This window comes from Siniperca chuatsi, linkage group LG5 (assembly GCF_020085105.1).
Source record: "Siniperca chuatsi isolate FFG_IHB_CAS linkage group LG5, ASM2008510v1, whole genome shotgun sequence".
Lineage (NCBI taxonomy): Eukaryota > Metazoa > Chordata > Actinopteri > Centrarchiformes > Sinipercidae > Siniperca > Siniperca chuatsi.
The window spans coordinates 2,288,940-2,307,648 of record NC_058046.1 but is presented as its reverse complement, the minus strand read 5'-3'; the positions used below and the strand labels follow the sequence as shown (position 1 = coordinate 2,307,648).

The 18,709-nt window shown below is 38.1% G+C and overlaps 1 protein-coding gene across 3 annotated transcripts in view; it reads left to right on the top strand.

The window, feature by feature from the left end:
• LOC122876327 (centrosomal protein of 120 kDa) overlaps nucleotides 1–8,521 on the top strand; it is a 34,728-nt gene extending 26,207 nt beyond the window's left edge. The window contains exons 19-21 of one of the 3 annotated variants that reach the window (XM_044196541.1): nucleotides 4,783–4,928; nucleotides 5,637–5,888; nucleotides 8,380–8,521. In XM_044196541.1, the coding sequence (XP_044052476.1) occupies nucleotides 4,783–4,928; nucleotides 5,637–5,853 (363 nt within the window). In that variant the 3' untranslated portion in view covers nucleotides 5,854–5,888; nucleotides 8,380–8,521. Of the gene's footprint in view, nucleotides 1–1,712; nucleotides 4,760–4,782; nucleotides 4,929–5,636 lie in introns of those variants that run through there. The other 2 variants (XM_044196540.1, XM_044196542.1) reach the window with 2 other exon arrangements.
• The last annotated feature ends 10,188 nt before the right edge of the window (nucleotides 8,522–18,709 follow it).

The window sequence follows — 18,709 nt, the reverse complement described above, 5'->3', positions numbered from 1 at the left end:
ATGAATCGGCAACTATTCAGATAATCGATTAAACGTTTAAGTCATTTTTTAAGCAAAAAAGCTAAACGTTCACTTGGGCTTTTGGAAAGTGTGATTGGCATTTGGCTATCTTTGACATAGCATGGACCAAACAATTGAGAAAATAACTGACGGATTAATTGGTAATAAAGATAATGGTTAGTTGCAGCCCTGTCGAGTAAAAAGGTGACATTAATGCCTGGTCACACTGTAGTCGTGTTTGCTTGTTATTTGATCAGATAGTTCCTGATTTAAACACATTTTGCCAGATTTTTTTACTGCAAAGTTCTTATACGTCTGCTTGTGTTCAGACAGCGTTTAATATTTAAGAACTTTAGCTTGGTTTACTAAATGAATAAAGGGTTTTGTAGAAAAAAACATGTTTAAATTCCCAAAAGTATTGGCTTGGTAAACTCGAAACATTGTTTACTGTTTTGAAATGTTTTGATATTAGTGGCAGTTACAGTCAAAGAATAGTAAAGGAATACAACAGTGGGATCTGCGGTTGTAATCTTCATACTGAGTGGTGTTTCAACCAGACCAGCGGCCTCTATCGCAGATAAACAGGCCGCATTCTTAAACTCTGCTCCCGTGTCTCTTATCTCTGGCTTATCGCTCTAAAAACCTGACCGAGCAGCCTGAAAATACTGATCTTAACCCTTCAAACACAGTCACTGCAGATATAATACTGCTGTGGAGTTATTTAACCCTGTGTGGGGCAAATCTAATCTCCTCAGAGCTGCAGTTTGGGACCGGCCGAGATGGGCTAGCATTATTTAGGCTGCTCATTATCGAACCAACAGTTATTTTTTCACTTTAATGGTGAAATTTCAAAAAGGGTTTAGGGTTTACGTTCACATTGTTTCCATGATTCATGCAGTCCCGCTGATGGATTCGTTTGTAGTTTTGTTATGATGTCACTGTTTTGAGTCTTGTGTAGAGCTGAAAAGATTAGTCAGTCGATCGTTTCATGTTTCTACCAAAAATGCCAAACTGATCTCTAGTTCCAGCTTCTTATTTGTGAGGATCTGCTGCTTTTCTGTCCCTCGTGATATTTTACAGGCCAAACTATTAATCAATTAATCACACAAATAATGGCTAGATTAATTGATAAGAAAATTTGGAAAAACAAGAATGTGGAGGTTATTTTCATTAATAGTAGCCTTTGGTCCTGTGTTGGGTGTTTTCCCCCTAATTTCTTGTCACCAGCAGTTTTGACCTTTTTTGGCAAAATGTGGCAAAATCATTTTGTGCTGCAGCCATTGGGTTTTTTTTTCTGGAGAGCGAAAACGTTACTTTAGTTTTCGGCTGTGATTTTTTTATTATTTTTAAAGATGAACTCCATTCAACTTTGATCTCGTTTCTCTGCGACTTTTCAAAACATAACCAGGAAGATGCCAACTGTCTGATGTTACCTGAATGCATCTTAGATAAACTAGTTTTAACTTAGATAAAACTATTAATCGATTAATAAAAAATTATGATAATAATCAAGCGGCAGCCATGAGAAGATTTGGATTTGTAGAATAAAAGAGTCGTTTAGTCGGTTCTGGGTAACGGCAGCTTTTACCTCCTTTGAATTTCTGCCAATATTTCACTTTTCTCTACCTCAGAGCAGGAAAACGTCCCTTCAGTCTGTCAGCTCTTTACAGAAAACACATTTTATATTTATCCATATTTTTCTGTGATTGCAGCTGTTGGAGAAACACACTCATTTATCTCTAATGGGAGTCCCAGTCGTCCCCGTTCCCCTTCGTGTTTTATCCATCACATCCCCAAAAACCCCTCATCCAGCGGCGGTGAAAAACTCCCCCTGAACTCCCACAGGTGGCAGACTGCTCAGAAAACTACATCTGAGCTGATTAAAGTGCGTCCACATGTGAGCGATGGGATGAAAGTGTTTGCATGAGACGTCCTCCCCCAGCGCCTCCAACTGTGGACCTCTGAAAGTGGAGACAAGTAATGGAGGGAAGACGGAGGGGAACCTGGGGAGGAGAAGTCATTCTCTGGTCATCCGTCCCAAAAATCAGCCCCCGACTGTCTCAAACCGCAATCCTGCTCGCCTGGACTTCCTCTCGGAGCTCTCAGTCCCTCTGCGGTTCACAGCTTGTCTACACTTTAACATCATTTGGCCTGTTTGAACTGGACGTCATCTTCTGGTGCCTCTGTCTTGAGCTGCATGATACGGATATCGTGTTTCGTGTGTGATGTCAAGGAGAACGTCCTCTTAATGGACGACATGTTAACTAATGAGTCAGCCATCTTCGTCATGACCCACGTTCATGTGAACCTAACATGGATGCTCCTGTCACATGGGGGCCGACTAACAGTCCCATGACCTACAGATGACACGACCACCGACGAGAACCGGACATACAGGACAGAAAGCCTCGAACTGCAGATGGAGGTTTTATATTTGTAAAACTTTCGCAGAGCCTAGAAAAAGCGCTTTTAATGTGCGTGACGTCATCCCAATGTAAAGTCTGTGGGAGCGGGAACACAGGGGCGGGGCCAGCAGGAGAAACGCTAATGAGCATGTGCAGACGGCCGCACACCGCAGAAGCTAGAATATGTTTTTGGCCTTTTCAGCTATTTTTATTGAAATGAATAGGTGCCATATCGGAGTCTAGTACCCAGTTTGTATAACCCATCCACTGACATAACACACTGTCTTGCAGCCATATTGGAGGCTCTGACCTTATTTAGCAGTCAGGTGCATTTCCAAAGCTGGGTTTATACTTGGCACAAAGGGTTGATGGGAGTCTCGCTGTAGATCTGTAGTTCAGTGTCAGTTCGTTAAAGCTTTTCCTCCGTTTAGTTTGAACTTTTTTTTATGTAGTTGAGCAGAAAACAACTCTGCTTTAGTTTCTTGAGGGAATCGAAAGGAGCACAGTTGGTCGTCGCTCCCATGTGTCGCAGGACGTTTGCGTAAAGTTGAACGTTGCTCGTCTTCCACGCCTGGGCGCCTTTTTAGATTATTGGTGGGCAGAACCAGGAATTCCTGTTACGTTTCCAGTGTCTGTAGCATTCAGATTGAACTGATTTTTCTTTGGATCGTTCAGAAGTTTTCCTTTTATGTCGTCGTAAATGTCATGTCCTCCCGTCTTTATTTCTGACCGTGCAGCAAACAGCAGTGCTAAGAGCTGAAGCCAATGTTCCCATCCATTAAAGTCTGTACGAAAACAAACAAGAGTTTAATGTGAACTCCAGAGCTGCCAATATTAAAACCAAACATCAAATTGAAATCATCATCATGTATGACAAAATTAATGTTACGTGTCCTCTGGTTGTGGATTTGGTTACTTAGGACCAAAGATGACACACTTGTTGTGTTTTCTACAGTATCTGCACCGAGCCCGTCCTCTGCTGCTCGCCACGATGGTGTCAGCTGTAGCTGCTGGGAGACTCATGACGTAACTGTAAAATAACTGCTGCAGGGAGTTTTAGGCCCCCCCCCCACCGAGGCCTCTGTATCACCTCGTCCTCTAATTGTTTCAGGACTCTGCCTCAGATTGTCCTTGGCAGCGGGCACTAGAGAAAATGTTTAGCCTGTTTGTTTTTCTAGTAATTAGCCTTAAAACGGCCTGTAATACAGACTGCTAATGGTCCACAGAGAGCTGAGCCTGTGTCAACACACCGTCTGTGTGTGTGTGTGTGTGTGTGTGAATGATGTGTTCATGAGAGATGTGTGTTTTCGTGTGTGTGTTTTTTCTGTTAGGAGGTGAGGTGATCAGGCGTGTGAAAATGGAAGCTTTCCGTGTGTGAGCGTTCGGGCAGTAATGTGAAAATGTTGGTTTTCCCATCCAGAATCAGCCGACTGGCCGTTCTGCTCTGCATCACCAGAACACACAGACAGATTCCAGCTTCTCGAATCACCTTCCCACTGCCTGCAGTCTGCCGGTTGGCATGTTTTCCACTTTTTTCACGTTAGCAGAGCAGCTGACGGACGGGGAGTCGGCCGGTCTGTTCATCCAGCACTTGTCGGCTCATGAGAATATATTTAAATAACAGCTTAATAGGTTCGAATTGAAATTTATTGAGGGTTCAGGGTTTGAACCAGAGCGGCAGATTTCCCCGGCAGGTTCTTGGGTGTAAACCTGCAACCTTTAAATTGTGTCCCTTCTGATTTATAATCAAAGGTCTGAGGGAAGCAGAGAGCAGCTCTGACTCCAAATTAGTGTTTTTGTTTTCCCTGCCTAGACTGCTTCCTTGATTTATTAACGTCCAGCTGTAAGCCAGTAGACGCAGCCCAGATTGGTATTATGGGTAATTTTGGGAAGTTTGACCGGACTGAGCTGGAGGCCGGAGCAGCTGAGAGAAATACGACTTTTAGACGTTTTTATGGCGATTTCTTTCTGTTCTCATCGTGTTGGTCTTCGTGTGAATTCGTCAAGTCCTGCAGCATTTTTCTCAGGGAGGTTTTATGAAAATGTGAAACCAGACAAATTTATCACCAAACTGCACTCTGTGTAATGAGGAGAAACAGTTCCTTGGCATCTAAACGCACACATTTCAGCGCCGGGGTCAGAGGATTATTTTTAAATGTTCTCAGTTCAGATTGGATCAGTAGACCAGTGCGGGGCGTCGAGACTCAAGTCAGGTTCAAGCTGCAGAAACTAAACACGTCTGAGAACATCGTGATGGTCTCAAGGTGACTGCGAGGCTTAAACGCTCACAGTCAGACAATCTGTGCTGATCACTGCTGCAGCTGTTTAATGAAAGTTACTTGAATATTTACAGCTGTGTGTGTGTGCTTGCGCGCAGCGGGAGCAGGAAAACGCCATGACACGTCTGAAGAAGCAGCAGGCGGAGCTTGAGGCCATGAGGCTGCGTTACCTAGCGACAGAGCAGAAGGAGGCGGTCCAACAGGACAGACAGGAGCTGGACAACATCAGGAACGAACTCAACAGGTGATGATGATGTCAGATCATCTTAATCACGCTAGTTTAAAAATTCAGCTTTCGAAATGAAGCAGAAATTAAATTAATTAAATAAATGTTCACATTTTACTAAAAACATTTACACCACCAGTGAGCCAAAGTTTACAGACAGACGTTTATCGAACTTTTGACTTCAGCTTAGTCCAAGCGATTAATCAATTAGTCATAAGAAAATAAATCTGCAACTTTTTTTGATAAGAAGTTAAACACTATCTGGTTGCTGCCTCTCATTTGTGAAGATTTACAGCTTTTCTTTGTCTTATGTGACAGGGATGTGATTATTATTTTTTTTCTGACGGTGTGCAGACCAAATGATTAATCTAGTAATCAAGGGAATAATCTGAAGATTAATCGAGATAATTGTTAGTTGCAGCGCTAAACATGTTAACTGTGATATACTGTGTTACTATGCATACATTTGTATGATAAAATACTAATATTAGCGTGTTAGGTTGTAAATGCTGTGCTTTGTGTGAATTGCTAACATTAGCAGACATGCTAAGGGTTTTTCCCTTTGTACAGAGTCCATTTTAGGACTCAGCCTGTCAGGCTCAGCTTTCATCAGGCTCAGCTGGATGCTACATCGGCATGCTGATGTTAACGTTCACACTGAGTCTGGTATAATCTGGTTGTTCGTTTCAGATAATTAAGAAAAGTTTTTGATATTTTCTCTCGCAGATTAAAACAGCAGGAAGAAAGGTTAGGCCCCGCCTCATCCCTGCCTGGCCCCGCCCCCCCTCAGAGTGTAAACGACAGCGCTGACGAACACCTGAGCCGCCTGCTGGAGGAGAGAGACACTCTGCTGAGGACCGGCGTTTACACCCATGAAGACCGAATCATCGCTGAGCTCAGCAGACAGATACAGGAAGCCATGAGGGACAGAGGGAATCTCTGACAGCCAATCAGAGACAGTCACACCTGAGACTGCAGGTAAACCAGCTGTTAGACACTCAGCCGAGCTCAGAGGCTGTTTACACGTTTGTTTCAGGTTATGTTTCATCCTCTCAGGCTGCATTTACACTGCGGCCTAGTTTATGTGTGTATATATATCAAAACTTGTTGAGCTGCATCCGAAAAGTCACATCAGCAGAAATTTGATTTTACGCGATTGTAGCTCAATATCGTTGTGCAGTTATGACATTTATTTTATGAAAATAAGTGGAAGTGATGGAACTCTTATCATGATGCACACATACAGAAGTGCACTGCATTCACCAAAGCAAAAAGATGTTTTATTGTATTTATGTATCTGGACGATTATCGCCTACGTGATTTAATTTGCTTTTCTGTGCTCCTTCATTTGAGCTTTTGGAAGATATTGGTGTCCGTGACAAATACAACAGCAGATGAAACAAGTCAGTATTTAAATATCGACATAAAAAAAACCAAAATGGCAATTCAGTCTGATTTTCAGGCTACTCGTGCATCTTAAATTGTTTCGGATCTCCTAATTGTGAGATAAATATCATAATTATGGGTCGGTTTTCTCATAACTATAAGATCTTTTCTCACTATACTTACATAGTCACAAGAAAACATCTTTAATTCTGGTAAATGCAATGTGCATTTATAGAAAGAAGAAATCAGGTTCGGAACTCAGCCGAGATGTTTACAGGTTTCATTTGTGTCTGAGAACGTTTAAAGGAATAGCTCAACATTTTGGGAACTATGCTTTTTCGCTTTCTTTGGAGAGTACAGACTTGGTTAGCCTAGCTTAGCATAACAACTGGAAGCAGCTGTCTCGGTTGTTTAATCTGCACACGAACAGAAACGTGTGAATTTAAGTAGAGTTATTTGCTGGAACAATTTTTTGTGTGTGCACCGACGAGATACAGCATGTTAATGAGTGAGCTTGGTAGGTGCATTTTTCATCCTTTTCCCTCTGGTCTTAATGCTAAGCTAGGCTAACCACGTCCCGACTCCTGCTGTGTACTTAACACGCAGTCATGAGATGAGAGCTATTCATTTAACATGTATCAGACACGTCAAAAATATAGCCGAGTACACCAATAAATAATGTTAAAATTAAGTTAAATCTTAATGTTTTATTCTTCTATATGTCTCATTTCCTTTTCCCCACGTTTATATAATGAGATGGGCGTCTCATTTTACACTTCCTTTGCATTATTGAACTAACTCTCATTTATTGACGTATTCTGCTTTATTTTGACTTAAAGTTAATCACATTAAACCAAACTGAGAGAAGTCGTGATACAGTCATACAGATCTAAATGTGTAAAACTTGAACTTTTCCAGATTAGAGTTCTGTTTGCTGTTTGTTTGTTTATGGATTTATATATTTATGTTTGTGTGCTGAAGCAAATCAGTTATTGTGCATTATTTCAATGATCCTCAGCCAACGTTCTTCTTTAAAGGAAAGGTCATTTCCTCGTTTTGTTAGGTGGCTGTAATCGTTCCTCCTGTCCTTTTGAATGTGATGCTTCATCAGATAAATAAAGAGTCTTTTAAAGTACAGAATTCAGCCAGTACGGAGCGGAGGAACGATTACAGGAACCAGTAACTGTCAACGTGTGTGTGGACATGTGAGTATTGTATTAACAGAGAAACGTGAACTCTTCCTTTTAAAGGATCAAAACTACTTTCACTACCAACTGTTTTCCAACGACACCGTAACCTTTTAGGTGTTTTGTCTTTTCAGGCTTTCAGTTCATTTTGTGAGCGCGCTCCCTGTTGATGCGTTCAATGATGCTCCGACAGCTCAGAATCTGCACGATTCTGTTCACCGGAGCTGAAAGCATTCGGCGATTTATCAATTTGTTAAGCATTAAGCAACAATTAATTAATTATTTTGAAAATGTTTTGCCTAAAATTCACTGGTTCCAGCTTCTCAAATGTGAATATTTTGCTGTTTTTCTTTAACTGCTATGATAGTAAACTGAATATCGTTCAGACAAAACAAGCGGTTTGAAGACTCTGAGAAACTAAACTATTAATCAATATAATAATTGGCAGATTAATCCACATTTGCTTGTTCGTCCTCTGGATTCTCTCTCTCGTCTCGCGTCACCAAGGAGACAAAACAGTCCCTCCTCTTAACTGCTGCACCGCGTGACAATAATATAACTTTCACAACAGAAATCTGAAGTAGACTAAATGATCTCTTCGACTACTTTTCACAGAAATGAACTGAAACCAGTGGCTGCCTGGAAGAAAAGAAATTTAAGAATTAAAACTTGATTAGTAGTTAACGGACTAAAACATGCAAACCCAGCAGTCTGTTCCTTTTTAATATGATTGTTTGAGCAGCAGAGAATTATAATCTGAAGCATTACTGATCCTGAAGTGTCAGAACAGGAAATAAAATCTGTTATTAGAGAATCAGAAGACGTGTTGATGAGTTCGTGTACAGTCTGTAAAGTATTGATGATGTTTGTTCTGATGAGGGGTTTTTATCTGACAGCAGGTGGCGCTGCAGCCTCAGAAAAGCCTCCAAACTCTCCTGTGACCTGCACACGCTGTGAGACATTAATTTATTTTTTATCATCAGAGACGAGTCTGATTTCTGTGTTTGTCTGCAATAAATTATTTTGGGATAAAACCTGCTGTGTGGTAAATGTGTGTGTTTGTTATTTTCTAATGAAGATTTTTACACTGATAAAGATCATTTCAATTTCCTTTCTAATCCTTTGCTTTTTCCTTTTCTTTGGTTAATTTTAAATAATTTTTGTAAATACTGGTATATTTTAATTTATCGTATACAAATAGGAGGTAATTAAATATTGAATTAAAACACTGATTTATCAGCTCAGAGAAGGAGCCTTGTAGTTTTATTTAAATTAAAGCGCAAAAGATTGGTTTAAAATCCTGATGGCATCTGTTTGTTTCTCAGCCAATTTGAATATTTAATAATTTATGTTCCTGTATGAATTCAGTCCCGATCCCTTCCTCTGATTGGTTGAAGCTTTTTTAAAATAACTACATGAACACTAATTCAAAGCAGTAGATGTAAACATGAAATATCTATTATAAAATATTGATGTCACTACGTCGCGGAGAAGTTTTATATATTTCTGATTAATTTATTTTTTTAAACATTTGTGAACTTTTTAAAATTTAAAACTAGAACTTATCTTTGCTTTTTGCAGAATCTGTCATTTTCCAACAGATTTTGTTTTGTTCTCATTCGCTTGAATAAAAGCAGCAAAACCACAATATCACAATACTGCATTACAAGTACAGGAATATCACCAGCAACGTGTACTTTAAGTATCGTGTGTAAAAGTACTCATTATGCAGAATGGCCCCTGCAATACTATAGTATTAGATCAAGCAGCTCATATTAACCACTTTATGTACTTTTTGGTAGTTTAATCGATCACATATTTTGTGTGGAAAATCTATAACCAGAAGCTTTCGCTGCACGAAGTGGAGTAGAAGGATAAAGTAGCATAAAATTGAAATAGTCAAGTGCAATTTTGAGCTACTTGTACAGTACTTAAGTAAATAAAAAGCAGCTTTGTAGGAAAGCGAAATGTATGTAGTAAATAAAATGGAACTATGTTGAGAGAGGTGTGAAGGTAAAGTGAGAACAGACGACACGTGTTATCGCATGTAAAACAACATGTTAACACACATACACACACACTGCTGCATCTGTGTGTTGACATCTGGGTGCTGACGGTGAGCAGATGTTCCCAACTCATCCATCTACTGAGAGGAGGAGGAGGAGGAGGGTGAAGAGGAGAGAAAGATAACGAGAGAGGAGAAGCCAAAGAAGAAATCCTCCTCTAATATCTTATCAACTGTGTCTTTTCATCTGGAATTCCAGCTTGTAAAACATGTTTTGACCGATAACTGACTGAATCCTACACAGTTCAGCCCGCTGAACGAACACACACACACACACATCTATACTCACACGTGAGGTCAGAACAGGGAGGATCCATCCATTCAAGATTTCTGAAATGAAACAAACCTATTTTCAGGAAGAGGTTTAAATCAAATCAAAGTCAAATGGCAAAACAGTCTCACCTCAAGGTCCATTTAGCAGCAGTTCTGGAGCTTTTGATCATATCACATGATCTTCCTCAGCAGATGGAGTTTCCTCAGTTGTCGCCGAAACTGTGGATGTCCAAATACCCATTGTTTTTTTCTGGGCACTTGTCGTGCATGTTGGCAGTTTAAATCTGCACAAACACTGAACACAAAGCAGTAATTCATGTCATTGACAGATAAACAGTCACACACACACACAAACAGTCTGTAGCAGTGTGTGTGTGTGTGTGTGTGCTGTACATCTGTTAGTTTAAGTTTTCAGCTCTGACTGATCTGAGGTCAGTGGCTGCGTTCACACTGATGATCAAAACAGACGTCGTCGCCTGTAAAACGACATGTTTTAAGCACAAAAAACACAAACAAATCACAAAAACAAACATTAAGCCACAAATCAATAAACATATCTTAATTTTTTTGAACAGCTCATTAAAAAGAATATTAAATCCTAATTATGTACAAAGGAATGGCATAATTATGTATAACTGGAAAGATGAAAATGTATATTAATACATTAATAATTACATAATTAAGCGCATGCTTCTTACCAACTCTCAGGTACAATTTTTTTTTTAACCTTTATTTATTCAAAGAAGTTTCTCTGAGAGCAGGAACGCTCGTGCAGTTACACACATTCACACCTGGAAGCTGCCCAGTACAACAGTCTGATCCGCTGGAGTGGTTTGGTGTTAAGAGCCTTGCTCAAGGGCACCTCAGTGTGGTAATGAGGGAGCTCTGCTTTTTCACTTTCCCCACCCAGATTTATCCTGCCGGTCCGCGGATTGAACCGACGACACAATTTCAGGTAAAGTAGCATTTGAGAAACATTATGAATTTACTGATATTCAAGGACTCCACCCCAGCAGCTGTAAAGAAGAACAGAATATTTAATAGTTAATAATATTGCTGTTTGTTTCTGTAACATCACCCGAAAGCACAACTTCATTTTAAAACACGTCTTTTGAACGAAATGGCAGAAACAACATGAACTGTCTCCACTATCTTTACTCTCCGGAGCAGCCTGCATCTCTGAAGCCTACAATTCACCTGTGGATGTATATAAATGGCTGTATTTAAGACATTTGACTTAAAAATGTATATTTAACGAATTTACTACAATTTAATTTGTTACAGACTTCCTTCTTTACAAACATACATAAGTCTGTGAAGCAGGAGAAGGAATGCTACGCTTTTCCTTTTGCTAATATTCACTATTCAGGAAATACATGTATACAAAATAAAGTCCAGACAAAGCTTCTGTCACCACATCTGAGATGCAAACTTGTTTTCAGTCTGCTGTAAAACAGTTTCAACAAAACAACTCAACTATTTTGGAAATGTGTCTGTTGAAGAACTCGAAGACGCTCCACATTCTGATCTAGTAAACATGAGTCATGTTTACACACACACACACACACACACACACACACACACTCCAACATTGGAGACGTGACAGGATTGCATTTGTTGCGAATTAAACCTGGAAAAACATGCTGGCAGCCCGTACAGCTACTCAAACATTCAAAAGATGCTGACGGGGGGGAAGTTGAGAGAAAGAAACCTGACGAGCAGGATTTACAATTAGTCCTGTTCATTTTGATTCCCAGAAGCAGAGTTGTTTCCTCCGCAAAAGAACTTCAAACTAAAAGGAGGGAAAAAGCTGATCGTCGTGGTCAAAGGTTTCCCAGTTCTGAACTTTAATGATGCTCGGGAAATAAACTACTTCCTCGTGTGCCGGTATCGTGACAACGCAGGAAATTAACTGTCCAACGGGTGCAGAGTATGTAAATTACATGCCTGATCTTTCCCTTTTAGTTACCTAAACTTAACCAAACCTTAACCACCGAGGTGGCAAACTACATGTACATTACATTTAACGAACAAGTCTTTGAATCAGACGTAGTTTGAAAAATGTTGTCATGGAGGTCGGAGAGTTTACAGACGACATTACTGTAAACCGAACGTCCATGTTGACATCATAACTCTAAAAACATATTTCTGTTGCTATTTATTGCAGAATTGCTTTATTGACAAAAGTAGAATGTAAAACCTTTTTGAAATATATAAAAAAAAGATAAAATGTTACTGCACTGATCTGATTCTGTTCACTTCATAAATTCACCAGAATTTAGGGAGAAAGAAACCCAAACGTCAGTGTGAACATGAAGCTGTGAACTGTTTGATCTGTCGTCAATGCTGCAGGTTAAATAAAGTTCGGTTCAAATATGTGCTGCCTTTCCTCACTGTTGATACAGTAAACACATGGTTGACACAATTTCCCACAAATCCTCTGTGAAACTCTTCAGGCTGCTGAGAGTTTCACGCCGACGTCTACACACATCATTACATACACGTGAACACACACACACACACACTGTATATACACACACCTTTCACACAATAGTGACAATAACGAACGTTTAACTGTAAACCATCAAATGCTTCTCGTAAAAACACAAGAGGAAACCAAACTAATTTAACAAACAACACAAATAAAGTAAAATAAATTCAAATTTTTTCTCCCGTTCACCCGTTCCCTCTGTAGATAAAAACGGCTTATTCTAAGGTAACGAAAACACAGCGATTCTTATTTTCAGGTGATTAAACACTAATGAAAACATACTTATGAAAAATTTAAATCTGAGCTCGTTTTAACTGCTTTATATACAGTTAGCTAGTTTTAACTACTTTATATACAGTTAGCTAGTTTTAACTACTTTATATACAGTTAGCTAGTTTTAACTGCTTTATATATGGTTAACTAGTTTTAACTACTTTATATACAGTTAGCTAGTTTTAACTACTTTATATACAGTTAGCTCATTTTAACTACTTTATATACAGTTAGCTAGTTTTAACTGCTTTATATACAGTTAGCTCATTTTAACTACTTTATATACGGTTAACTTGTTTTAACTACTTTATATACAGTTAGCTCATTTTAACTACTTTATATACGGTTAACTTGTTTTAACTACTTTATATACAGTTAGCTAGTTTTAACTGCTTTATATACAGTTAGCTCATTTTAACTACTTTATATACAGTTAGCTAGTTTTAACTGCTTTATATACGTTAACTTGTTTTAACTACTTTATATACAGTTAGCTCATTTTAACTACTTTATATACAGTTAGCTAGTTTTAACTGCTTTATATACGTTAACTTGTTTTAACTACTTTATATACAGTTAGCTCATTTTAACTGCTTTATATACAGTTAGCTTGTTTTAACTACTTTATATACAGTAAGCTAGTTTTAACTGCTTTATATACAGTTAGCTAGTTTAGTCCAGTGGTTCCCAACCTAGGGGTTGGGCCCTCCAAAGGGTCACAGGATAAATCTGAGGGGTTGTGAGATGATTAATGGGAGAGGACAGATCTGATACACAAATCTGTTACATTTTTACGTTTTTTCTCTAATCTTTGCTTTTTTTTGAAATACTGGAGAGTTCTATCTTTTGGGGAACAGTTATTCAAATATTTAAAGTCAGTGTAAAGCAATAATAAATGTGTGTTCTGAGTTTGTTACACCACAAAAAAATGTGTTATTAACCACCCAGGCAAAAATCGCCAAGTAAAAAAAAAAAAAGTTATTAAAATCTTGAAAAAACAAGCAGAAGAGGAAACCAAACTAATTTAACAAACAACACAAATAAAGTAAAATAAATTCAAATTTTTTCTCCCGTTCACCCGTTCCCTCTGTAGATAAAAACGGCTTATTCTAAGGTAACGAAAACACAGCGATTCTTATTTTCAGGTGATTAAACACTAATGAAAACATACTTATGAAAAATTTAAATCTGAGCTCGTTTTAACTGCTTTATATACAGTTAGCTAGTTTTAACTACTTTATATACAGTTAGCTAGTTTTAACTACTTTATATACAGTTAGCTAGTTTTAACTGCTTTATATATGGTTAACTAGTTTTAACTACTTTATATACAGTTAGCTAGTTTTAACTACTTTATATACAGTTAGCTCATTTTAACTACTTTATATACAGTTAGCTAGTTTTAACTGCTTTATATACAGTTAGCTCATTTTAACTACTTTATATACGGTTAACTTGTTTTAACTACTTTATATACAGTTAGCTCATTTTAACTACTTTATATACGGTTAACTTGTTTTAACTACTTTATATACAGTTAGCTAGTTTTAACTGCTTTATATACAGTTAGCTCATTTTAACTACTTTATATACGGTTAACTTGTTTTAACTACTTTATATACAGTTAGCTAGTTTTAACTGCTTTATATACAGTTAGCTCATTTTAACTACTTTATATACAGTTAGCTAGTTTTAACTGCTTTATATACGTTAACTTGTTTTAACTACTTTATATACAGTTAGCTCATTTTAACTACTTTATATACAGTTAGCTAGTTTTAACTGCTTTATATACGTTAACTTGTTTTAACTACTTTATATACAGTTAGCTCATTTTAACTGCTTTATATACAGTTAGCTTGTTTTAACTACTTTATATACAGTAAGCTAGTTTTAACTGCTTTATATACAGTTAGCTAGTTTAGTCCAGTGGTTCCCAACCTAGGGGTTGGGCCCTCCAAAGGGTCACAGGATAAATCTGAGGGGTTGTGAGATGATTAATGGGAGAGGACAGATCTGATACACAAATCTGTTACATTTTTACGTTTTTTTCTCTAATCTTTGCTTTTTTTTTGTGAAATACTGGAGAGTTCTATCTTTTGGGGAACAGTTATTCAAATATTTAAAGTCAGTGTAAAGCAATAATAAATGTGTGTTCTGAGTTTGTTACACCACAAAAAAATGTGTTATTAACCACCCAGGCAAAAATCGCCAAGTAAAAAAAAAAAAAGTTATTAAAATCTTGAAAAAACAAGCAGAAGAGGAAACCAAACTAATTTAACAAACAACACAAATAAAGTAAAATAAATTCAATTTTTTCTCCCGTTCACCCGTTCCCTCTGTAGATAAAAACGGCTTATTCTAAGGTAACGAAAACACAGCGATTCTTATTTTCAGGTGATTATACACTAATGAAAACATACTTATGAAAAATTAAAATCTGAGCTTGTTTTAACTACTTTATATACAGTTAGCTAGTTTTAACTACTTTATATACAGTTAGCTTGTTTTAACTACTTTATTTACAGTTAGCTAGTTTTAACTGCTTTATATACAGTTAACTTGTTTTAACTACTTTATTTACAGTTAGCTAGTTTTAACTACTTTATATACAGTTAGCTAGTTTTAACTATTTATATACAGTTAGCTTGTTTTAACTACTTTATATACAGTTAGCTCATTTTAACTACTTTATATACAGTTAGCTCATTTTAACTGCTTTATATACAGTTAGCTTGTTTTAACTACTTTATATACAGTTAGCTAGTTTTAACTGCTTTATATACGGTATTCTGCTCTAAAACGCTGGGGGGGTGTCCGCTGAGGGCAAGGCCAATATAACATTACATGCAGTAATGTTAGCTAGCTTACATAAAAATTATGCTAGGCTAACATTACACAATATAAAATCACATTGGGGTGTTGCAAAATTAATTTAGTGGAGTTACTGTACCTACTATAATTATAACATAAGCACACAACTTACACTCATTGGTGGGCACGTACTGCCGATGATGGCACCAGATGCTGGCGGGACGGGAGAATGAAGGCCGGGGCGGGAGATAGTCGGTCAGGTCCATCAGCAATCACCAGATGTTGGCGGGACGGGAGGATGAAGGCCGAGGCGGGAGATAGTCGGTCAGGTCCACCAGCAATCACCAGATGTTGGCGGGACGGGAGGATGAAGGCCGAGGCGGGAGATAGTCAGTTTGTCCCCATTCACCAGTAACAGCGGATAATCAGTGAATCGCAGTTGTCTCCGTTTGTAAAAAGTTTGTAAAACTACCCAGTGTAAAATGTTCACTGCAGAGGCGGGTGTTGGTGGTGATCCCCAGCTTTCCATCAAGGTGGCTCTTCACAAAATCAGTCCACCTCTTCTTGAGCTCATCATTCTTCGGAAATTTAAATAAGGAGGCCGAGGTGTTTTGTAAATTCTCGCATCCAGGGAATATGCATTGGCGGGATGAAGGCATAGCTAGCTAGCAACCTGTAGGCTGTAGTAACTAACAGCAATGACAGTAACTCGCGATTGAGCGGGCAAACCATTGATGCTAATGCGCTCTAGTTATTATAGTGTTGGGGGAGGGGCCATGCTCAGTTGCTCCATGATTTCAGGCCCGCCCAAAAAATTCTGAACACAGAAATGGTGAAAAACTGTTTAACGGTCTAACTCCACAATTCAGTACTACATAGTTCACAGTCTTTGTAACGTGTTTTCAGCAATACATTTCTAACATTTATAATTAGTTTAGAAACAAATCTCTGAATTTCCTTTACACAGACTTTAAATAACAAGAAATATGTGAGAAGTTTACAGGTGAAATGTCTCTTTGGTGGAACTGGTAACTCAGAGACACCTGGAATGTGACAAGGAGCCAAAACCCTTTAGCAATGTGTTGTATTTTATAAGCTTGTCATATGTTTTTTATGTAAAATTTTCATCTGCAAAGTAACTAGAAACTAAAGTTCTCAAATAAATGTAGTGGAGTAAAAAGTACATTATCTCCCTCTGAAATGTTATGGAGTAGAAAGTAGCATAAAATGGAAATATTCAAGTAAAAGTACCTCAAAAGTGTACTTAAGTACAGTACTTGAGTAAATGTAAATGTACTTAGTTACTTCCCACCACTGCAGAGAGGGTTACATGAATGCACACACACGTTTTAACTCGGTCAAGTTAACAGCAGACAGATTTTCTCACAGTGAAACTTTCCCACTTTTTTCTTCCAACATGTTTCCAATTAAAACTAAAAAAAACCTCCACAGCTTCATGTCTAATTGGTTTTGAAAGTGCGACCTCTCATCTGCTTAATATTTTCCCCCTGACAGGAAATTCCATCAAAAGCAACCATTAAACACACACACACACACACACACACACACACACACACAGTGGTAAAGCCAAGAAACTCTACTGATACCTGACTAAGGCTGCGTTCAGTTCCACAGTGTACATAAACTGTACTCCCTACTCCTTGTTCAGGGTATTTCGGTTAAGCGAACTTCCCTCAACAAAATTCCTCCATTCGGAACATCCTGCAACGTCACCAACGCCGACATCACTTCCTCCGTGCGTTACCCTGGTAACGTAAACAGCTCGGATACCTGCTGCTACTGTGGAAATTTTACACTACTGAAATAAAACAATAAAACAAAAACTGACACCATTACAAAACTTATTCTACTGAAATGTATGTAACTTGTGAATAAATGTGATTTGATTAATTTACAAGTTGTACGGTGTCATTCCTAAAGAGATTAATATTATGCAAATTATTTACAGATTATTATGTAATGTGTTGATTATTTACGGATTATTATTAAGCAATATGTTTATTATGTCGTCCTTGATAAATATGAATGGTGCTCAAAATTAATGCCAGGTCTCGCGCACCCTGTTGTTGTCAACCTTACACTTCTAAGGTAAAAAACGACCAAAAATGCCACCGATGTCTCCAGAGCACAACGCCGGCTGCGGCACGCATAATGAGCGAGTACTCACCTGTCGGTTAGGTTACTTATGTTTCTAACTACAGCACTAAACGTTTGTTGTGAAGTTACACAGCTATGCTAGCTACCACTGTAAGTTTAGCTTGCTAGTAGTTGTAAGGTCAACGACAGCTCAGGAGTATTTGATTTATAGTTTATTTGAGCGTTGTTGTTTTTAGGTAACTTAACAACTTAAATAGTCACATCAGTAATGATTACGTTAGTTACGACGACAATGCTCGCAGACATACATGAACTCTTTTTTCAGCTCCAGTTTGTTTTAGCGCTCCTGTGAGGCGCAATGACTGATGGGTAATCTTGCTTTTCAACTTTCCGGCGAACTGATGAACTGTTGTTCACACTTCCCTTTGAACTGAGCATTTTTTGCTCCCTAAGATTTGGCGTCTTACTTAACATGGCTGAATACCCTGCACCGTCCACTTAGCAGGGAACTACTAGCTGACTGGAACGCAGCCTAAGACTGTTTTTGTTGATGTCCTATTTTCTCTATCATCTTCTTCTTCTCTTATGACAGTTAATATAATAATAAAAACACCCAGCAGTCAGTTAAGAGGTTTTCCTTCTTTACATGAGTATTTCTATTTTGGGAGAATGTATACTTTCCCTCCATTACATTTAAATAGGAAATATTGTGTTTATTACTTTTTTATTACTGACAACTGAAGTTACAAGTTACTTCTTAGATTCAGCTTTTATGTTCAAAATGAGAAAAATATGACTGTATATAACTTTTTAGGAAGTTTGCTTGTTTTTACAGAGTTTGCTGTAGAGCAGCGAGCGATCCATTAATTTAAAGCTAAAAACTGAAAGCAAGAAAACTCCCCAAATTGTAAAGATTCATTACTTCAATATTTAAAGCTCCTATAATGAATATTCTTGTTAACAATGGATCACATGACTACGTGTATGTGAAAGGTGTCACTCGTAGTGACAAACCCACAAAGATTCTGCATTTCCCCTCAGCTTTACGGAGCGTTTTAGCATCTTTCATCTCAGTTTCATAGTTTTGGTTTTACAGTTTAGGTTCACTCTCACTGCTATCATCAGCATTGTGTTAGGCCGCAGGAGGCAGCTGTTTTTAGTGAAAAAGCTTTAAAAACGACCTGCTCAGCAG